This window comes from Leucoraja erinacea, chromosome 22 (assembly GCF_028641065.1).
Source record: "Leucoraja erinacea ecotype New England chromosome 22, Leri_hhj_1, whole genome shotgun sequence".
Taxonomy (NCBI): domain Eukaryota; kingdom Metazoa; phylum Chordata; class Chondrichthyes; order Rajiformes; family Rajidae; genus Leucoraja; species Leucoraja erinaceus.
In genome coordinates, this window is record NC_073398.1 from 36,762,651 (window position 1) to 36,785,921 (window position 23,271).

A 23,271-nucleotide genomic window follows, 5' to 3' on the forward strand; every position below is an offset into this window, starting at 1 on the left:
CTCTGGGCAAAAGACTACTGATCTATTCCTCTGATGATTTTGTACACCTCTATAAGATCACGTGTTGGAAGGAACTGCAGATGCTGGTTTAAACCAAAGGCAGACACACAATGCTGGAGTAACTCAGCAGGACCGGCAGCATCTCTGGAGAGAAGGAATGGGTGACGTTTCGTGTCTAGAGTCTGTAGAAGGGTCTCGACCTGAAACATCACCCGTTCCTTCTCTCCAGAGATGCTGCCTGTCCCGCTGAGTTACTCCAGCAGTTTGTGTCTATCCTCTATATTAAGATCACCCCTCATCCTCCTGCGCTCCATGGAATAGAGTCCCAGCTTACTCAACCTCTCCCTGTAGCTCACACTCCCTGAGTCCTGGCAACAGCCTCGTAAATCTTCTCTGCACCCTTCCCAGTTTGACCACACCTTTCCTGTAACACGGTGCCCAGATCTCTAAATGCAGCCTGTCCCATGTCACCTTTACTTTGTACATGGTCTTCATCACAGGGTGGACCCAAGTCTACACCAATCCTGTGGCCATGACTCATGTAGACATAGACCATTGAACAGTCCAGCACAGGAACAGGCCCTTCGGCCCACAATGTCCGTGCTGGACTTGACACCAAGTTAAACTAATCCCCTCTGCCTGCACGTGATCCATATCCCATCACTCCCTGCATATCCACGTCCCTGTCTAAAAGCCTCTTAAACACCACGATCGTATCTGCCTCCACCCCCACCCCTGGCAGCGCGTTCCAGGCACCCACCACCCTCTGTGTAAATAAACCCCGCACATCTCCTTTATACTTTGCCCCTCTCACCTTAAAGCTGCGCCCTCTAGTCTTGGACATCTCCACCCTGGGGAAAAGGCTCTGACTGTCGACCCTGTCTACGCCCCTCATCATTTTATTGTATTGAGTGAGGATCTGTTCACTTGTTTAAAGACACGGGTTAATCTGATAGATGTCGACAGTCGGCAGGTTACTGTCCATTCTTGCTGATTGCAGCATTTTATATTCCAGGTTTATTTAATTAGCTGAAATTCCAGATCCCATGGGGAGATGTGAGCTTGTGTTTCTGCAGAGCCTGCATTACTAATCCAGTAACGCAATCTCTACCTACTCCTACTCTTCCAACCATTAAGGCCCCTGTGTAGTTGGTAGCGGGCCAGTATAGAGTGCTGGAGTAACTCAGCAGGTGCAGCAGCATCTATGGAGAACATGGATAGGTGACGTTTCACAGAGTGCTGGAGTAACTCAGCGGGTGCAGCAGCATCTATGGAGCTAAGGAAATAGGCAACGTTTCGGGCCGAAACCCTTCCGGGTTGCCTATTTCCAGATTAATGCATTTCGTTGTCTCTGTACTGTACACTGACAATGACAATTAAAATTGAATCTGAATCTGAATCTGAAGGGTTTCGGCCCGAAACGTTGCCTATTTCCAGAAGGGTTTCGGCCCGAAACGTTGCCTATTTCCTTCGCTCCATAGATGCTGCTGCACCATAACTCAGCGGGTTAGGCAGCATCTGTGGAGAACATGGATAGGTGACGTTTCACAGAGTGCTGGAGTAACTCAGCGGGTCAGGCAGCATCTGTGGAGAACATGGATAGGTGACGTTTCACAGAGTGCTGGAGTAACTCAGTGGGTCAGGCAGCATCTGTGGGGAACATGGATAGGTGACGTTTCACAGAGTGCTGGAGTAACTCAGTGGGTCAGGCAGCATCTGTGGAGATTTTGGGTCGAGACTTCTACCTGTTTGAATGTCTTTTAAATGTTGTTTTAGACCCTGCCTCAGCTACAGTACACCCTCTAGCAGCTCTTTCCATACACCCACCACCATCTGCGTGGTAAAGTTATCGGTCAGGTTCTTCTGAAGAAGGGTCTCGACCCAAAACGTCACCTATCCATGTTCTCCACAGATACTGCCCGACCCGCTGAGTTACTCCAGCACTCTGTGAAACGTCACCTATCCATGTTCTCCACAGATGCTGCCTGACCTGCTGAGTTACTCCAGCACTCTGTGTGTATTGACAATAAGGTGAAGAGTGTGCATGTATGGAGGTGATCGCATCTGTCTGCATCATGGCAGCGCTGCTGTGAGCGCGCGGGGCTTAGACGGGGCGCGGGCTCAAAGTTCACCGTGCAAAGACCAAACTGAAACGATGGACAGGGAAGTCTTGATTGGAAGAGCGCCACAAATTTGACACGGCATTGTGTACACCGATGCTTTAATGACACACTATATCCATCGGCGGGCTTTAACACGAGGTACTAAATGACCCAGACATTCTTTGCAACGTAAGAGGAAGTAAAGAATTCAGCCTCTGACTTTGTTTGGCGTCGTGGCCAGTTCAGTTACCGGCTGGCCATGCTCTCAAAGACATCAACAGATCAATAATCAATTGATTTATTTTCTCCGAACTTTGTGTCTTCTGAGAGAGATATTGTGGGATAGCATGGAACAAAGCTTCATCTCTGGGAACTGTCCGTCAATGGGAATGCCCTGTCGATGACCAGAGGTCAACGTAGTTCACACAAGGGTTGGATTCAGCCCAGTTGCCAATCTGAATGATCAGAAAATAATGTGTGCAGAGCTCAGCTTGTCAGCAATGGCCTGTCCTGATAAGATGCCTGTCCTTTCATTAAGACCGTCATTGCATTTGATGAAGGGTCATACAGTGAGACCAGGTGACAGACAGTGAACGGCCTGTCCCACTTGGTGTCATTTGCATGTCATTTACGCAATATCCTAAACACTGATATACTGATGGTACACACTGATATACTGATGGTACACACTGATATACTGATGGTACACACTGATATACTGATGGTACACACTGATATACTGATGGTACACACTGCTATACTGATGGTGCACACTGCTATACTGATGGTGCACGCTTATATACTGATGGTACACACTGCTATACTGATGGTGCACACTGCTATACTGATGGTACACGCTGATATACTGATGGTACACACTGCTATACTGATGGTACACACTGCTATACTGATGGTGCACGCTTATATACTGATGGTACACACTGCTATACTGATGGTACACACTGATATACTGATGGATATACTGATGGTACACACTTATATACTGATGGTACACACTGCTATACTGATGGTACACACTGCTATACTGATGGTGCACACTGCTATACTGATGGTGCACACTGCTATACTGATGGTACACACTGACGTACTGACACCGTACATGTAGCGTGTGGTGACGCATAGTTACGCACGGTGTCGCACGAACATTGCCTATGCTAATTTATTATGTGTCACCGTGCGTTGACGTCCGTAACCATGCGCCGCCCGTACGCTGTCAACGTGTCATTTGCGCGCGGCGCCACGTGACCACCCGGGTATACAGCGTGCGTACTTTTGAAAAATGTTTCACTGGGAATATCCTTGCCACGGATATCGGACTAAGTATGAACAACATCACAAATGGCTCCCAAAAGAAGCAGGGCCCTCGTGCACTTGGCACGTGACTGTCGTACTGTGAGACGATTTACACGCGTCAGTCACTACCGGCCTGTTGCGTAAATGACGCGCAAATGATGGCCAAGTGGGTCAGGCCCTTAAGTGTTGGCACTGAGAGGTCACCTGTGTAATGGACTTATCTGTATGGATATGGATCAAAGATGGACACAGAGTGCTGGAGTAACTCAGCGGGTCAGGCAGCATCTGTGGGGAACCTATCTACCTCATTGGTGACCCTCGGACTATCCTTGATCGGACTTTACTGGCTTTACCTTGCACTAAACGTTATTCCCTTTATCCTGTATCTGTACACTGTGGACGGCTCGATTGTAATCATGTATTGTCTTTCCGCTGACTGGATAGCACGCAACAAAAGCTTTTCACTGTACCTCGGTACACGGGACAATAAACTCAACTAAACTGAACTGATCATTATCGGCATTCCCTCTCTCTCTTTCCCTCCCCCACCCAAGTTACACCAGCGTCTCGTTCTCACCCAATAAACAGCGAATAACGGCCTGTTCCCTTCATCATTGTTGCTGTGTGCGTATCTTTCACTCATTGTTCTTTATCTCTCTACATCACTGTCTATATCTCTTGTTTCCCTTATCCCTGACCAATCTGAAGAAGGGTCTCTGCCCGAAATGCCACCCATCCATGTTCTCCAGAGATGCTGCCTGACCCACTGAGTTACTCCAGCACTCTGTGAAACGTCACCTATCCATGTTCTCCACAGATGCTGCCTGACCCGCTGAGTTACTCCAGCACTCTGTGAAACGTCACCTATCCATGTTCTCCACAGATGCTGCCTGACCCGCTGAGTTACTCCAGCACTCTGTGAAACGTCACCTATCCATGTTCTCCACAGATGCTGCCTGACCCACTGAGTTACTCCAGCACTCTGTGTCTGTCTTGATTTGTCAGTGTGACTGACAGTGAGGGACAAGGAACAGGTAACCTGAATCGTCACATTGGCTGTTCAGGAAGCGGGCATTGTGTTTGCTGCTCTCTAGGGTCACCTTGTGTGTACACCTGATAGTCCAGTGTCAGACACAGACAATGGGCTGTTTGACGGGACTGGATGCTGCTGAGTCCAGAGGATTCGGGCGGTGAAATTCCAGGCACAGTTCCCCATGTCTGTGCTTCCCTTCTCTGATCTATCAATCAGCATCAGATTAGAACCACTTTGCAATCTCTCTCAGTGACAGGAGGATAATAAGTTAGCAGAACAAAGTCTTTGATGGTCTCCTGTGAAAGAGAGGCGTTCACCCACCAGTGGGAAACTAAACACCTTTAGTTGTGGCTTTAAACTCTAGCTTCAGGTTATAGCTTTAGCTGGTGTCACGCTGGTGCAGCGGGTAGAGCTGCTGCCTCACAGCGCCAGAGACCCGGGTCCATCCTGACTACGGGTGCTGTCTGTACGGAGTTTGCACGTTCTCCCCGTGACCTGCGTGGGTTTTCTCCGGGCGCTCCGGTTTCCTCTGTTGAAATGTTTTTTAAATGTTAATAAATCGCTTACTATGAATAATGTGAATGTGCCGAACATGAACGGCAAGTTAAACTAATCCCCTCTGCCTGCATGTGATCCATATCCCTCCACTCCCTGCATATCCACGTCCCTGTCTAAAAGCCTCTTAAACACCACAATCGTATCTGCCTCCACCCCCACCCCTGGCAGCACGTTCCAGGCACCCACCACCCTCTGTGTAAAAAAAACCTGCCCCACACATCTCCTTTAAACTTTGCCCCTCTCACCTTAAAGCTGCGCCCTCTAGTCTTTGACATCTCCACCCTGGGGAAATGATTGGGACTTATAATCTGGTCTAAGTTTAGTTTATTGTCCCGTGTACCGAGGTACAGTGAACAGCTTCTTTGTTGCGTGCTAACCAGTCAGTGGAAAGACAATACGTGAACACAATCGAGCCGTCCACAGTGGTTGGGGTAGAGGGATATATGCGTGGAGCAATTGTAATGTGTGATTACAGATCCATGTCAGGGACCAGCACGTCGAGGGTTGCTCTGCTCGAACCGTCTTGTCAATATCTGTGTCGTTCATCATTTATATACATTTATCAGGGAAAACAGTCCAACCCTGTCCAACCCTGTCCAACCCTGTCCAACCCTGTCCAACCCGGTCCAACCCTGTCCAACCCTGTCCAACCCTGTCCAACCCTGTCCAACCCTGTCCAACCCTGTCCAACCCTGTCCAACCCGATCCAACCCGGTCCAACCCGATCCAACCCTGTCCAACCCTGTCCAACCCGATCCAACCCTGTCCAACCCTGTCCAACCCTGTCCAACCCTGTCCAACCCTGTCCAACCCTGTCCAACCCTGTCCAACCCCGTCCAACCCTGTCCAACCCGATCCAACCCTGTCCAACCCGATCCAACCCGGTCCAACCCTGTCCCCTTGTCCAACCCTGTCCAACCCAGTCCAACCCTGTCCAACCCTGTCCAACCCTGTCCAACCCTGTCCAACCCAGTCCAACCCTGTCCAACCTTGCAGTAGGGTTTAACCCTGGACAAATGTTGCCCGATCCTTGTGATATTCCCTGCCTCAACTACCTCCAAACACTGATGCCCCTGTCCCACTTGGGAAACCTGAACGGAAACCTCTGGAGACTTTGCGCCCCACCCAAGGTTTCCGTGCGGTTCCCGGAGGTTTTTGTCAGTCTCCCTACCTGCTTCCACTACCTGCAACCTCCGGCAACCACCTGCAACCTCCGGGAACCGCACGGAAACCTTGGGTGGGGCGCAAAGTCTCCAGAGGTTTCCGTTCAGGTTTCCCAAGTGGGACAGGGGCATTACTCTCACCCTGAAGCTAACACCCTCTAATCCAGGCATCGTACTGATCAACCTCCTCTGTATCCTCTCCAAAGCCCCCGCACCCTTCCTGTAATCCAGAACAGACCAGCCCGCAATACTCCACACACGGGCTGACCAAAGTCCGACAGAGCTGCCTCGTGACTTCCTGACTCAACCACCCGACCCATGAAGGCAAGATTGCGTGACTTCACTAACACGCAGACAGACGGAGACTGTGGAGCCACTGTAGGTGTTGAGGTGTGCACGCATCTGACATAACGCAAGCCTCTTGTTGCTCTCCCACAGACCTGCTGACCTCCAACAGTTGCATCTCCTTCCTGGGGTCTGCAGAGGGCTTTGACTTCCAGACCCTTCTCATCGAAGAGGAGCGAGGCAAGCTGCTGCTGGGAGCCAAGGACCACATCTTCCTGCTCAACCTGGACGACCTGAACAAAAACATCAGGAAGGTGAGAGATCATCTGCTGCAGCCAAACCATCATGGGGTCATAGTGTCAACGAGCCGTTGTCACACTCATAGAGTCTTAGACAATAGACAATAGGTGCAGGAGTAGGCCATTCGGCCCTTCGATCCAGCACCACCATTCAATGTGATCATGGCTGATCATCCCCAATCAGTACCCCGTTCCTGCCTTCTCCCCATATCCCCTGACTCCGCTATCTTTAAGAGTTCTATCTAGCTCTCCCTTGAAAGCAGAGAATTGGCCTCCACCGCCCTCTGTGGCAGAGAATTCCACAAATTCACAACTCTCTGGGTGAATGGGTTTTTCCTCATCTGCGTAGACCCATAGAATCATAGTCATACAGCTTGGAAATAGGTTCTTCTGCCCAACTTGCCCACACATACCATCTACACTGGTCCCACCTGCCCGCGTTCGGCCCATATCCCTCTAAACCTGTACTATGCAAGCAGCTGGACAGATGTTTGTTAAACGTTGTGATATTCCCTGCCTCAACTACCTCCTAGATGGGACACGTGGGCAAGTTGGGCCGAAGGGCCTGTTTCCATGCTGTGACCCCATGACTCTATGAGTGTATGAATATGAAGTGCCCTGTGGCCTGGCCAAGCCCAGTTCCAGGGGCTCAGGAACACTGGCCTAGCGTAGACCTAGACCTCTTGTGATAACAAGTCAAGTCAGCAATAAGCTCCTGTCCACATTCCACTATTCCTGCAGTATAATTGGGTTCAAGCTCCAGCTGTGGAAGGGAATGAAACACAGTGGGGATATCCAATGCTGGTATGTAGCGATCACTCTCACTCTCACCCCAATTACCTTAAATAAATGGTCACCAGTTGATTAGTGAACAAGACCAAACTGACAAACAATCAGCAAACTATGATTAATTTTATAAATTTGGCCTCCAAAGCTCAACATTTTCTTGATGCCTTTTTTAAAAAGATTTGCAAAGTTGAGTTCAACGACCTTGTAGTCGATGTTATAGCGGGCCGGGCGGTCCCACGGCAGCGATAGACGTCTGTCTGATAATCACACGCAGGGAGAGATCTTTTTTCCACAGCTAGGGCAAACCCAACATAGACAGGCACGGTGGTGCAGCGGGTAGAGCTGCTGCCTCACAGCGCCAGAGACCCAGGTTCAATCCTAACTACGGGCGCTGTCTGTACGGAGTTTGTACGTTCTCCCTGAGTCATGCGAGGAGCACCCGGAGAAAACCCACGCAGGTCACGGGGAGAACGTGCAAACTCTGTACAGACAGCACCCGTAGGAGATGAGGGGGAATTTCTTTAGCCAGAGGGTGGTGAATCTGTGGAATTCATTGCCACAGACGGCTGTGGAGGCCACAAGTCAGTGGATATTTTTAAGGCAGAGATAGATAGATTCCTGACTAGTGCGGGTGTCAGGGGTTATGGGGAGAAGGCAGGAGAATGGGGTTAGGAGGGAGAGATAGATCAGCCATGATTGAATGGCGGAGTAGACTCGATGGGCTGAATGGCCTAATTCTGCCGCTATCACTAATGAACTTGTGAACTGTGGGACACAGAATGTCAGTGTGGGCTGGCTTTGCTTGTGGAGTTAGTTGTGGCTTTGAGTGTCAGCCAAGTGTTTGCTCTTGCCAGGGTCTCACCACCCCCCCTCCCAACTGTGCAAACACTCACGGCTTGCCCCGTGGCCAAGAGAAATACGCGGCTGGAAATAGCTGCCCGCCTGTTTCCTCCACTCCCTATCCCGCGGGCAAACGGCCAGTTGTAACGTTCGGCCCTGTTGCAGGGACCAAAACTCAGGCCATAAGCCCCCTGAAGTCTGGGCCTAACGCTGGCTCAAATTGAAGAGTTTTGGCCCATCCTGACGCTCACTCCAGCACTTCATAAGGGCATGTGATAGGAGCAGAATTAGGCCATTCGGCCCATCAAGTCCACTCCGCCATTCAATCGTGGCTGATCTATCTCTCCCTCCTAACCCCATTCTCCTGCCTTCTCCCCATAACCCCTGACACCCGCACTAATCAAGAATCGGTCAATCTAAACTTAAAAATACCCACTGACTTGTGGCCTCCACAACCGACTGTGGCAAAGAATTCCACAGATTCACCACCCTCTGACTAAAGAAATTCCCCCTCATCTCCTACGGGTGCTGTCTGTACGGAGTTTGCACGTTCTCCCCGTGACCTGCGTGGGTTTTCTCCGGGTGCTTCGGTTTCCTCCCACACTCCAAAGACGTGCAGGTTTATATGTTAATTTGCTTCGGTAAAATTGTAAATAGTCCCCAGTGTGTGTAGGATAGTGTTAGCGTGCGGGGGTCGCTGGTCGGCACGGACTCGGTGGGCCGAAGGGCCTGTTTCCGCGCTGAATCTCTAAACTAAACCAAACATACAATCTTGCTCGACACAAGCACGACTGTACCTCAGTACAAGGGTGTAAGACTAGATTACACTGAGGCCCTTCACAAGTTTGTTTCTAGATGTTGGAGATAGAGCATGGAAACAGGCCCTTCGGCCCACCAAGCCCCTGCCGACCGGTGATCTCGGTACATTGACACTACCCGACACACACTAGGGACAATTTTCACATTTACCTAGTCAATTAACCTACATAGCTGTATGTCTTTTCTCCGGGTACTGATTGGGGATGATCAGCCATGATCACATTGAATGGCGGTGCTGGCTCGAAGGGCCGAAGGGCCTCCTCCTGCACCGGTTGTCTATTGTCTATTGAGTGTGGGATGAAACCGGATCACCCGGAGCAAACCCACGCAGGTCACGGGGTGAATGTACATACATAGAAACATAGAAATTAGGTGCAGGAGTAGAGGCCATTCGGCCCTTCGAGCCTGCACCATTCGCCATTCAATATGATCATGGCTGATCATCCAACTCAGTATCCCGTACCTGCCTTCTCTCCATACCCCCTGATCCCTTTAGCCACAAGGGCCACATCTAACTCCCTCTTAAATATAGCCAATGAACTGGCCTCGACTACCCTCTGTGGCAGAGAGTTCCAGAGATTCACCACTCTCTGTGTGATTAAAGTTCTTCGCATCTCAGTTTTAAAGGATTTCCCCCTTATCCTTAAGCTGTGACCCCTTGTCCTGGACTTCCCCGTACAACCCCCAAACTCCGTACAGACAGCGCCCGTGGTCGGGATGGAACCTGTGTCTCCGGCGCTGAGCCACCGTGACGCCCCTGTGCGTGGCCATGTTTCCGGCCCCTTCTTGCCTCTTCATGTCCATTCCCTGCCTCACGCTCTCCTTGATCCGGCATCTCCTGCAACAACAAAGGCTGGCTGCTGACGGACATCTGACTGATGCATGGCTCACTACTTGACAGGGGTGGGCTCTGCTGGATTCATGGAGTTGTATTTCAGGAGATGGCGATGGGGGTGAATCTTGCAGGGAGACACCGAACACCAAGCCTATCTTGACATTTCATCTGCAACTTCAAACCCTTTGCTTGGTGTAACAGACGCCTGTCTCTTGTACAGACACCGAGCGCTGGAGTAACTCAACGGGTCAGGAATCATCTCTGGAGAAAACTAATAGGTGACTTTTTGGCTCGAGACCCTTCACGGTGGGATAGCACGGTGGCGCAGCGGGTAGAGCTGCTGCCTCACAGCGCCAGAGACCCGGGTTCCATCCTGGCTACAGTTGCTGTCTGTACGGAGTTTGCACGTTCTCCCCGTGACCTGCGTGGATTTTCTCCGGGTGCTCCGGTTTCCTCCCACACTCCAATGACGTGCAGGTTAATTATAAATTGTCCCTAGTGTGTGTGTAGGATAGTGTTGGTGTGCGGGGATCGCTGGTCGGCACGGACTCGGTGGGCCGAAGGGCCTGTTTCTGAGCTGTATCTATAAACTAAAGTAAACTAAAAACGAAACTTCCTTTTCCACTTCATTGCTCCCCAATTAAATGGTTTGTTTTCCTGCAGCCCTCCTGGGCGAAATATCCAGCTGGTTTACGTTGCAAAACTCCGCCAACTACTGTATGCCAAAACCAATCAGCCTCAACGACACACAGCACAATATTTCTTTGTCCTTAACACTCGCGCCAGGAAGTTTAAAAATACGAGCAACTGCGCTGGACATTAGCGCACCAACCCTCAGTATGGATCGGACATACAACACGCTCAACTACAGACGATGTCATGTCTCTGATCAAGTTCCCTTTGGCTCAGACACTGTAATTTTGACCCAAATGTTTGCTGTCAGCAGCAAGTTTGTTACTGAGAACCATTACATTATTTAGAGAACTTGCTGGCTATATCTTGCACTAAACGTCATTCCCTTATCCTGTATCCGAAGATTGTTCCCGATGTTGGGGAAGTCCAGGACAAGGGGTCACAGTTTGAGGATAAAGGGGAAGTCTTTTAGGACCGAGATGAGAATTTTTTTTTCCACACACAGAGAGTGGTGAATCTGTGGAATTCTCTGCCGCAGAGGGTAGTTGAGGCCACACAGTTCATTGGCTATATTTAAGAGGGAGTTAGATGTGGCCGGAGTGGCTAAAGGGATCAGGGGGTGTGGAGACAAGGCAGGTCCAGGATACTGAGTTGGATGATCAGCCATGAGCATATTGAATGGCGAATGGTGCAGGCTCGAAGGACCGAATGGCCTTTACTCCTAGACTCATTTTCTATGTTTCTATCTGTACACTGTGGACGGCTCGATTGTAATCATGTATTGTCTTTCCGCTGGCTGGTTAGCACGCAACAAAAGCTTTCACTGTACCTCCGTACACGTGACAATAAACTAAACTGGACTGAGTCATAGTCATGGAGTTGTGGAAACAGGCCCTTCGGTTAGCATGTGGATTGGTGCACAGTCTCCATTGATGTTCTGATGGTTCTCCATGTCATAGAGTGATACAGCATGGAAACAGGCCCTTCTGCCCAACTTGCCCACATGTTCCATCAATACTAGTCCCACCTGCCCGCGTTTGGCCCATATCCCTCTAAACCTGTCCTATCCATGTACCTGTCTAAATGGTTCTTAAACATTGCGATAGTCCCAGCCTCAACTACCTCCTCTGGCAGCTCGTTCCGTACACCCACCACCCTCTGTAGTTTAATAATTTGCCATAGATCCCAAATAATTTAAACTGACATTTGGGTGTCTGGGTTATGGGGAGAAGGGGTTTGAGAGGGAAAGATAGATCAGCCATGATCGAATGGCGGAGTAGACTTGATGGGCCGAATGGCCGAATTCTGCTCCTATCACTTATGACCTAGATCAGATATGTGGAAAGGAAGGGTTTTTAGGAATTAAGGCAAACTCCCCACAAATGGAACTAGCCCAGTATGATAACTTGGTCAGCATGGATAAGAAGGGCCGAAGGGCCTGTTTCTGTGCCGTACATATCTATGAATGTACAACTTCAATGTAGATTATTAAAGTAAATGTATAAATGGATCGCAGCAGACTTGGCGTTTGGTTAATGTTCAGATTTTATTCCTGTAATTGCTTTAGCAGTAAATTGTTTTTTAAATGACCATATTTATTAATTATAAATGAAACAATTATGTAGAAATAATGTCCTCCATAATATCTTAGTAGTTGTGCAGGGCACAATTTCTTCGAGATATTGCCCTGTGTAATTTCTCAGTAGTAATGCCCCGCGTGATGGTACATTCAGCAATGCTTTTAAGAGTCTTCATGGGGCCTAAGCCCATTTAGTGGTCCTATGCTTGGAATAGTGGTCTCATTGAGACCTGATGTGGGGTATTTGTGACCCCTTACCCACATTGGCCCCACAGGGGGGAGTGACCAATAAATAACAAATCAAAGACAGACATGGATAGGCAATGGTTTGGGTCAGGACCCTTCAGACAAGAACCGATCCATGTTCTCCACAGATGCTGCCTGACCCGCTGAGTTACTCCAGCACTCTGTGAAACGTCACCTATCCATGTTCTCCACAGATGCTGCCTGACCCGCTGAGTTACTCCAGCACTCTGTGAAACGTCACCTATCCATGTTCTCCACAGATGCTGCCTGACCCGCTGAGTTATGGTGCAGCAGCATCTATGGAGCGAAGGAAATAGGCAACGTTTCGGGCCGAAACCCTTCTGGAAATAGGCAACTTTCGGGCCGAAACCCGGAAGGGTTTCGACCCGAAACGTTGCCTATTTCCTTAGCTCCATAGATGCTGTTGCACCCGCTGAGTTACTCCAGCACTCTGTGAAACGTCACCTATCCATGTTCTCCACAGATGCTGCCTGACCCGCTGAGTTACTCCAGCACTCTGTGTCTATCTTTGGTAAACCAGCAGTACCTGACTACAGGTGCTGTCTGTACAGAGTTTGCACATTCTCCCCGTGACCAGCGTGGGTTTTCACCGAGATCTTCGGTTTCCTCCCACACTCCAAAGACGTTCAGGTTTGCAGGTTAATTGGTTTGATATAATTGCAAATCAACCCTAACATGTGTAGGATAGTGTTAGTGTGCGGGGATCGCTGGTCGGCGCGGACTCGGTGGGCCGAAGGGCCTGTTTCCACGCTGTATTTCTAAACTAAACTAAACTAAAGATATCCCACTGTCTTCCAGGAGACCCAGTTGGTGGAGGCATCAGGGGGCAGGTTTTCCTTTGACCTGGGAGGGAAAGATTGAATTTCAGACTTACTCACTGCTCAATAAAGCTTTACATTTCATTGCCTTCTCATCTTAAACCCCTGATTTAATTTTTCAGATTCACTGGCCCGGAAGCAAGGAGACAGTGGACATGTGCAGACTAACAGGGAAACATCCCTTCGTAAGTATCCCTGCCCTGCCTCCACACCCCGGGACAATCTCATACACTCATGTGAGAATAGAGAATGGGGCAGCACTATTAAATCTTTTCCCCTTCACCTTAAACCCATGTCCTCTGGTCCTCGATTCCCCTACTCTGGGCAAGAGACTCTGTGCATCTACCCGATCTATTCCTGTCATGATTTTATCCACCTCTATAAGATCACCCCTCATCCTCCTGCGCTCCATGGAATAGAGACCCAGCCTGCTCAACCTCTCCCTGTAGCTCACACCCTCTAGTCCTGGCAAATCCTCTCTGCACCCTTCCAGCTTGACAACATATTTCCTATAACACGGTGCCCAGAGCTGAACACAATACTGTAAATGTGGCCTCACCAACGCCTTGTACAACTGCAACTCCACCTCCCTGCTGTGTGGAGACGAACAATTGCAGTTTGTGTGAAAATTAAACTTTTAAAACGAGCATCAGCTTTGACCCAAGGAAGTAAGTGAGAGCTTTCCTGCCCCCCTCCACCCCTCCTCCCCCCCTCAGTCCCCACAGCCCCAGGGGTGAGTTGGGAAAGGAGTGGTGCCCTCTTGATGAATGCAGCCTCTCGCTGCCGGGTGCCAAGGGTCACATTAATGAAACACGTTCAGTTAGCAGCTTCAGGTTTGTCCCCTGGTGCTGGGAGGTCAGGGGGCAGTGGTCTGAAGCTAGGGTTGAGGGTTTATTGAAGAGTAACGTACGAGAGGCAGGCTTCAACGCTCCAGCCCCCAGCTCTCTTCTGTCATCACCACTTTAATAACGCAAATAATTCATCTTTGTTTCAGCAAATGAAGTGCAATGTTGTATGGATGCATTGTCCCAGCCCCTCAAGCAGGGTGAAGTTGCTCTCACTGTTCTGAATTTTAGTCCCTCATTATATAGAACTTTTCTGTTTGCGTTTAGTTAAAAGCTGACTGTGAACTCATTAAAATAAAATCAAGACAAGGGCTCAATCTGGGCTTCATCCAGGCAACAATGACTGTGGCCCCCATCCTTGATGTTTGCAGATCGGGCATTAGGAACAATTCCTTGGTTTTATCAATGGCTTTTTAAGTACCTGTGAAAGATTGAAGAATAAAAGCCACAAGTTAAAGGATGTTATTTATTAACTTTGCAGAGGGGAGAGATTTTCTCTTCTTTTCAACGAACCTTAGTTTGAAATAATTCTGTCTGCTTTCCTTGCTGAGGTTTAAGAGAGCGGGGAGAATTAACATCCAACAGACGGCATGCTGGAGTTACTAACTTTAATGTGGAATTAAATTACACTCAATGCTGAGAAGAATGATGAATATAAACTGTAGTTTGATCTCCATCCAACCAGAGAGACGAGAGACTGCAGATGCTCAAACCTGATCTAAGCACAGAGTGCTGGAGTAACTCAGCGGGTCATGCAGCATCTGTGGAGAACATGGATAGGTGACGTTTCATAGAGCACTGGAGTAACTCAGCGGGTCAGGCAGCATCTCTGGTTACTGAGTTACTCCAGCACTCTGTGACACGTCACCTATCCATGTTCCCCACAGATGCTGCCTGACCCGCTGAGTTATGGTGCAGCAGCATCTATGGAGCGAAGGAAATAGGCAACGTTTCGGGCCGAAATCCTTCTGGAAATAGGCAACGTTTCGGGCCGAAACCCTTACGGGTTTCGACCCGAAACGTTGCCTATTTCCTTAGCTCCATAGATGCTGCCTGACCCGCTGAGTTACTCCAGCACTCTGTGAAACGTCACCTATCCATGTTCTCCACAGATGCTGCCTGACCCGCTGAGTTTACTCCAGCACTCTGTGAAACGTCACCTATCCATGTTCTCCACAGATGCTGCCTGACCCGCTGAGTTACTCCAGCACTCTGTGAAACGTCACCTATCCATGTTCTCCACAGATGCTGCCTGACCCCTGAGTTACTCCAGCACACTCTGTGAAACGTCACCTATCCATGTTCTCCACAGATGCTGCCTGACCCGCTGAGTTACTCCAGCACTCTGTGTCCATCATTGCCTTGGCACTATTTCTGCTTATGATGTTTTCCCATTTCTCAAACAGCGAGACTGTGCAAACTTCATCCGTGTTCTCCACATCTACAACGACACCCATGTCTACGCTTGTGGGACGGGTGCCTTTCACCCTGTGTGTGCCTTTATCCGGATGGGTCCTCAGGCAGAGGTGAGTAACTCGAGCCACTGCAGCCAGTGATGTGTAGCAAGGTGAGGCAGTGTGTGCAGCCCACCCCATCCATCATCTCCCTTCCAAGAGACTTTCATATCAGCGGGCAGTCACCCTGCTCCGCCAGTCCATGCCCAACACAAAGACATTCATTCTTTCATTCACCACACGTTGCTGAGATGTCATCTTTCATTTTTATCAGGAGCCGGTGTTTCAGCTGGAAGTCAACAGTCTGGAATCTGGGCGATTGAAGTGTCCCTTCGACCCGCTCCAGCCGTTTGCTTCAGTGCTCACAGGTAAGGGACAATAGACAATGGGTGCAGGAGTAGAGGCCATTCGGCCCTTCGAGCCAGCACCGCCATTCAATGTGATAGAAACATAGAAACATAGAAATTAGGTGCAGGAGTATAGGCCATTCGGCCTTTCGAGCCTGCACCGCCATTCAATATGATCATGGCTGATCATCCAACTCAGTATCCCGTACCTGCCTTCTCTCCATACCCCCTGATCCCCTTAGCCACAAGGGCCACAACTCACTCCCTCTTAAATATAGCCAATGATCTGGCCTCAACTAACCTCTGTGGCAGAGAGTTCCAGAGATTCACCACTCTGTGTGAAAAAAGTTCTTCTCATCTCGTTTTTAAAGGATTTCCCCTTATCCTTAAGCTGTGACCCCTTGTCCTGGACTTCCCCAACATCGGGAACAATCTTCCTGCATCTAGCCTGTCCAACCCCTTAAGAATTTTGTACGATTCTATAAGATCCCCCCTCAATCTCCTAAATTCTAGAGAGTATAAACCAAGTCTATCCAGTCTTTCTACATAAGACAGTCCTGACATCCCAGGAATCAGTCTGGTGAACCTTCTCTGCACTCCCTCTATGGCAATAATGTCCTTCCTCAGATTTGGAGACCAAAACTGTACGCAATACTCCAGGTGTGGTCTCACCAATGACCCTGTACAACTGCAGTAGAACCTCCCTGCTCCTATACTCAAATCCTTTTGCTATGAAAGCTAACATACCATTTACTTTCTTCACTGCCTGCTGCACCTGCATGCCTACTTTCAATGACTGGTGTACCATGACACCCAGGTCTCGCTGCATCTCCCCTTTTCCTAGTCGGCCACCATTTAGATAATAGTCTGCTTTCCTGTTTTTGCCACCAAAATGGATAACCTCACATCATGGCTGATCATCCCCAAGAACTGTCTCCTCCCCACACACCCCCACTCCCCCATTCACCATCATTCCCCGACCCCCCCATCCGTACAGGCAGCACCCGTAGTCAGGATGGAACCCGGGTCTCTGCCGCTGTGAGGCAGCAGCTCTACCCGCTGCACCACCGTGAATCTATACACCTCTATAAGATCACCCCTCATCCTCCTTTGCTCCATGGAATAGAGTCCCAGCCTACTCAAACTCTCCCTGTAGCTCACACCCTCTAGTCCTGGCAACATCCTTGTAAATCTTCTCTACACTCTCCCCGCAATGTCCTTTCATGTTACTGACAACCATTCCTTGGGACTCTATTCCTTGGAGTCAAGAAGATGAGGGGTGATCTTATAGAGGTGTATAAATCATGGGAGGAATAGATCGGGTAGACACACAGAGTCTCTTGCCCAGAGTAGGGGAATCGAGGACCAGAGGACATGGGTTTAAGGTGAAGGGGGAAAAGATTTATTGGAGCCTGAGGGGTAACGTTTTCACACAGAGGGTGGTGGGTGTATGGAACAAGCTGCCAGAGGAGGTAGTTGAGGCTGGGACTATCCCAACGTTTAAGAAGCAGTTAGACAGGTACATGGATAGGACAGGTTTGGAGGGACATGGGCCAAACGCAGGCAGCTGGGACTAGTGTAGATGGGGCAAGTTGGTTGGTGTGGGCAAGTTGGGCCGAAGGGCCTGTTTCCACGCTGCATGTCTCTGTGACTCTGTGACCTCTGCTACAGTGAGTAATGATGCCCTCATTCTCACCAGGAATCTAACCGTATAAAATATCCGGGCAGATAACATTTCAAGCAGTTTACGCCAGTCAGACTTAACAACTGTTTCAGAATTATTTCATATACTTTGCAGATGAAATAACCAGCACCCTGCAGAGGTGTAATTCTAGTCAGTGCCAGGTAAACCAAGCATAAGAACACCAGATTTAATCTGTAGGAAGGAACTACAGATGCTGGTTTAAACCGAAGGTAGACACAAAAAGGTGGAGTAACTCAGCGGGACACGTGGCATCTCTGGAGAGAAGGAATGGGTGACGTTTCGGGTCGAGACCCTTCTTCAGACTGGTTCGGGATAAGGGACACAAAAAATAAAGATGATGTGAGGGGATAAAGAACAATGTGTTTCCCTTAACCCGAACCAGTCTGAAGAAGGATCTCAACCCGAAACGTCACCCATTCCCTGTCTGCAGAGATGCTGCCTGACCCGCTGAGTTATGGTGCAGCAGCATCTATGGAGCGAAGGAAATAGGCAACGTTTCGGGCCGAAACCCGGAAGGGTTTCGACCCGAAACGTTGCCTATTTCCTTAGCTCCATAGATGCTGCTGCACCTGCTGAGTTACTCCAGCACTCTGTGAAACGTCACCTATCCATGTTCTCCATAGATGCTGCCTGACCCGCTGAGTTACTCCAGCACTCTGTGAAACGTCACCTATCCATGTTCTCCACAGATGCTGCCTGACCCGCTGAGTTACTCCAGCACTCTGTGTCCACCAGATTGGCTGTAAGACTTAAAATAAATTCTCCCTAACTGTAGTTCCTCACTTTAGTTTATTGTCCCGTGTACCGAGGTACAGTGAAAAGCTTTTGTTGCGTGCTAACCAGTCAGCGGAAAGACAATACATGATTACAATCGAGCCGTCCACAGTGTACAGATACAGGATAAAGGGAATAACGTTTAGTGCAAGGTAAAGTCCGATCAAGGATAGTCCGAGGGTCACCAATGAGGTAGATAGTTCAGGATGGTGTGGGAGAGATTGTGCTGTATTGTAGAAGGTGAGAGATGTACAAGGTTGTGAGGGTTTAGAGATACAGCGCGGAAACAGGCCCTTCGGCCCACAGATGCCGTGCCGACCAGCGATCCCCGCACACTAACACTATCCTACACACACTAGGGACAATTTACATTCATACCAAGCCAATTAATTTACAAACCTGCACGTCTTTGGAGTGTGGGAGGAAACTCAAGCACCCGGATAAAACCCACACAGGTCACGGGGAGAACGTGCAAACTCCATACAGACAGCAACCGTAGTCAGGATGAAATCCGTGTTTCTGGCGCTGTGAGGCAGCGGTTCTAACCACTGCGCCACCGTGATCAGGTGATCGATTGTCGACGTGGACTCGGTGGGCTGAAGGGCCTGTTTCTGCGCTGTATATCTGAACTACTCCAGAATAAACTAATTGGGAGACACAAAATACTGGAGTAACTCAGCGGGTGAGGCAGCATCTATGGAAAGGCTGCTTCACCCGCTGAGTTAGTCCAGCATTTTGTGTCTACATTCGATATTAACCAGCACTTGCAGTTCTTTCTTCCACGTGAATTAATTGGGATGTTGGTTGCAGTGATGTGAATCTACACATTGACACAACCGTGAGTTCTGTTCTCCTGTCTCTCTCCAGGTGAACACCTGTACGCAGGTACCGTGTCGGACTTCCACGGCAGGGACACCGTGTTCACCCGCTCCCTGGGGCCATCGACCCACCAGAACTACATCCGAACCGACCTGTCAGAACATTACTGGCTCAACGGTGAGTGAGTCCACATGCCATCCACACCCCACACTGCCCAGACCATCACACACACACAAACCAACCTCCCTTCCACAGACTCCATCCACACCTCACACTGCCCAGACCATCACACACACACACAAACCAACCTCCCTTCCATCGACTCCATCTACACCTCACGCTGCCTCGGCAAGGCCAGCAGCATCATCAAGGACCAGTCTCACCCCCGGCCACTCCCTCTTCTCCCCTCTCCCATCGGGCAAGAGGTACAGAAGTGTGAAAACCAACGCACACACACCTCCAGATTCAGGGACAGTTTCTTCCCAGCTGTTATCAGGCAACTGAACCATCCTACCACAACCAGAGAGCGGTCCTGAACTACTATCTACCTCATTGGTGACCCTCGGACTATCCTTGATCGGACTTTACTAACTTTACCTTGCACTAAACGTTATTCCCTTTATCCTGTATCTGTACACTGTGGACGGCTCGATTGTAATCATGTATTGTCTTTCCGCTGACTGGTTAGCACGCAACAAAAGCTTTCCCTGTACCTCGGTACACGGGGCAATAAACTAAACTGAACTGTAAGCTCTCATGACCTGGGCCAAGGGTCCGTGTGTTGTTCTGATGTTTCTCCATGTCATAGAGTAATTCTGTGTGGAAACAGGCCCTTCCGCCCATCTTGCCCACACCTGACCCATCTACACTAGTCCCACCTGCCTGTATTTGGCCCCTATCTCTCTAAACCTGTCCTATCCACGTACCTGTCTAAATGTTTCATAAACTTTCCAACAGTCCCAGCCTCAACTACCTCCTCCGGCAGCTTGTTCCCACCACCCTCTGTGTGAATAAGTTATTCCTCAGACTCTGTTTAAATCTTTTCCCCTTCACCTTGAACCCATGTCCTCTGGTTCTCGATTCCCCTACTCTGGGCAAAAGACTGTGTCTGTCTACCCGATCTATTAGTCCCAAAACGTTGCCTTTTCCTTCACTCCATAGATGCTGCCTCACCCGCTGAGTTTCTCTAGCATTTTTGTCGACAATCTATTCCTCTCATGGTTTTAAACTAAACTAAACTAAACTGAAGTGAAGTGAAGTGAAGTATATTTACATTTGGAAACCAAAGCTCTCTTCACTGCCTCTTCAAAGCATGAGATCTCGTGCGTGCTACCTAAGTTACCTCTCTGCGTGACTGACCTAGACACTCTCTTCACAGAAGCCAAGTTCATCGCAGCCGCCCCCATTGCCGACACGTTCAACCCTGACGATGACAAGATATACTTTTTCTTCCGGGAGGCGACGGAGGACAGTCATACGTCGGACAGGACCATCGTCTCCCGGGTTGCACGGGTGTGCAAGGTAGGCCAGGACGCGGGGCAGCCACGCATTTATTGCGTGGGGCGAGGAGAGAGAACCGCCGCCTTACAGCGCCAGAGTCCCCGGTTCCATCCTGAATACGGGTGCTGTCTGTACGGAGTTTGCACGTTCTCCCCGTGACCTGCGTGGGTTTTCTCCGGGTGCTCCGGTTTCCTCCCACACTCCAAACACGTGCAGGTTTGTCGGTTAATTGGCCCTCTGTGTTGTCCCTAGTGTGTGTAGGGAGTGGTCGATCCTGAGGGGATCGTATAATGAATGAGTGAACGATACTTTATCATCACATGTCACGGTGAGATGCTTCGCTTTGTGTAACGTGTACAAGGTATACCAAGAGTGGCCACCTAAAGGTTACCGACAATGTTACATGTGTTATTGTGATCCCCTCTTTGTTTCCCGTAGTTTAGTTTAGTTTAGAGATACAGCGCAGAAACAGGCCCTTCAGCCCATCGAGCCCGTGCCGACCAGCGATCCCCGCACACTAACACTATCCTACACACACTGGGGCAGGGACCGGCAAACTTGTTCTGTTGTGCTGGGACACATGACAATAAACTCTAAACTCTTGAACACTCAGTCCCACTCGTCCCCGGCCTATTGACAACGCCGTCCGTGCTCGGCGCTGTACGGCAGCTCCGCCATTGCAGCGGCCAGCGCGGGCCTCCTTGTGTCCATACGTCACCATGCCTGGGCGCTGCCGCCTCGGGCCCGGGAGGTACCGGTGATGATGGGCCACATTCGGCCTTTTTCACTGAAGGCAATTAACTTTTAATTGTCTACTGTATATCATGTTGTTACTCGCGAGCAAAGTCCTTGTACATACTTGGCTAATAAAATGTATTCAATTCAATTCATAGAAACATAGAAACATAGAAATTAGGTGCAGGAGTAGAGGCCATTCGGCCCTTCGAGCCTGCACCATTCGCCATTCAATATGATCATGGCTGATCATCCAACTCAGTATCCCGTACCTCCCTTCTCTCCATACCCTCTGATCCCCTTGGCCACAAGGGCCACATCTAACTCCCTCTTAAATATAGCCAATGAACTGGCCTCAACTACCCTCTGTGGCAGAGAGTTCCAGAGATTCACCACTCTCTGTGTGAAAAAAGTTCTCCTCATCTCGGTTCTAAAGGATTTCCCCCTTATCCTTAAGCTGTGACCCCTTGTCCTGGACTTCCCTAACATCGGGAACAATCTTCCTGCATCTAGCCTGTCCAACCCCTTAAGAATTTTGTAAGTTTCTATAAGATCCCCTCTCAATCTTCTAAATTCTAGAGAGTATAAACCAAGTCTATCCAGTCTTTCTTCATAAGACAGTCCTGACATCCCAGGAATCAGTCTGGTGAATCTTCTCTGCACTCCCTCTATGGCAATAATGTCCTTCCTCAGATTTGGATTCACACCTGTACGTCTTTGGAGTGTGGGAGGAAACCGGAGCACCCGGAGAAAACCCACGCAGGTCACGGGCAGAACGTGCAAACTCCGTACAGACAGCACCCGTAGTCGGGATGGAACCCGGGTCCCTGGCACTGTGAGGCAGCAGCTCTACCCGCTGCAACCACCGTGCCGTAGGTAGGGACCAGTGCAGTGGGAGCCGTTATTTTGTGAATCAGGGGGGGAGATTGCAAGTAAATCACACCTCGGGCTCTGGGGGAGAGTTGAGGGATTTAGTTTGTGTTTGGAGTCTGTGGGCACGTTAGTTTGATAGATGAGGTGTTGGAGGAAATCCGTTTCCTCTCTGGTTGCTGCGTGCAGGCTGTGATAACTGGTGTAGGCCACAGATCACTCACACTTCATCAGTGCCGAATGCTGGCACAGATTCCCAGCCGGAAGTGGATCAGTTCCTTGCCGTGGGAATGCCGGGCAGTGTTCGCTCATTGGGGAATACCTGCTTTAATTATAAAGTCACAGAGTGACACAGTGTGGAAACAGGCCCTTTGGCCCAACTTGCCCATACTGGCCAACATGCCCCAGCTACACTAGTCATAGAGTGATACAGTGTGGCCCCTCCTCCCCCACCACCCACCCACTCCCTCCACCACTCCCCACACCCCCCACCCCCTCTCCCCCTCTCTCCCCTCCACCCACCCTCTCCCTCTCCCCCTCCACCCACCCCCCCCCTCTCCCCCTCCACCCACCCACCCCCCCTCCTCCCCCTCCACCCACCCACTCCCTCTCCCCTCCACCCACACACCCCCTCTCCCCCTCCACCCACCCACTCCCTCTCTCCCCTCCACCCACCCACCTCCCCCTCTCCCCCTCCACCCACACCCCCTCCTCTCCCCCTCCACCCACCCCACACTCCCTCTCCCCCTCCACACTCTCTCTCCCACACCCCCTCCCCCCACACACCTCCTCTCCCCCTCCACCCACCCCACTCCTCTCTCTCTCCCCCTCCACTCCACCCACCTCCTCTCCTCTTCCCCCACCCACCCACACCCCCTCTCCCCCTCC

At 50.1% G+C, this 23,271-nt stretch overlaps 1 protein-coding gene across 1 annotated transcript in view; it reads left to right on the plus strand.

The window, feature by feature from the left end:
• sema3d (sema domain, immunoglobulin domain (Ig), short basic domain, secreted, (semaphorin) 3D) overlaps positions 1-23,271 on the plus strand; it is a 119,461-nt gene that overhangs the window by 54,085 nt on the left and 42,105 nt on the right. The window contains exons 3-8 of the mRNA XM_055653507.1: positions 6,609-6,769; positions 13,457-13,519; positions 15,586-15,705; positions 15,908-16,001; positions 19,327-19,455; positions 20,657-20,799. Of these exons, the coding sequence (XP_055509482.1) occupies positions 6,609-6,769; positions 13,457-13,519; positions 15,586-15,705; positions 15,908-16,001; positions 19,327-19,455; positions 20,657-20,799 (710 nt within the window). The remainder of the gene's footprint in view (positions 1-6,608; positions 6,770-13,456; positions 13,520-15,585; positions 15,706-15,907; positions 16,002-19,326; positions 19,456-20,656; positions 20,800-23,271) is intronic.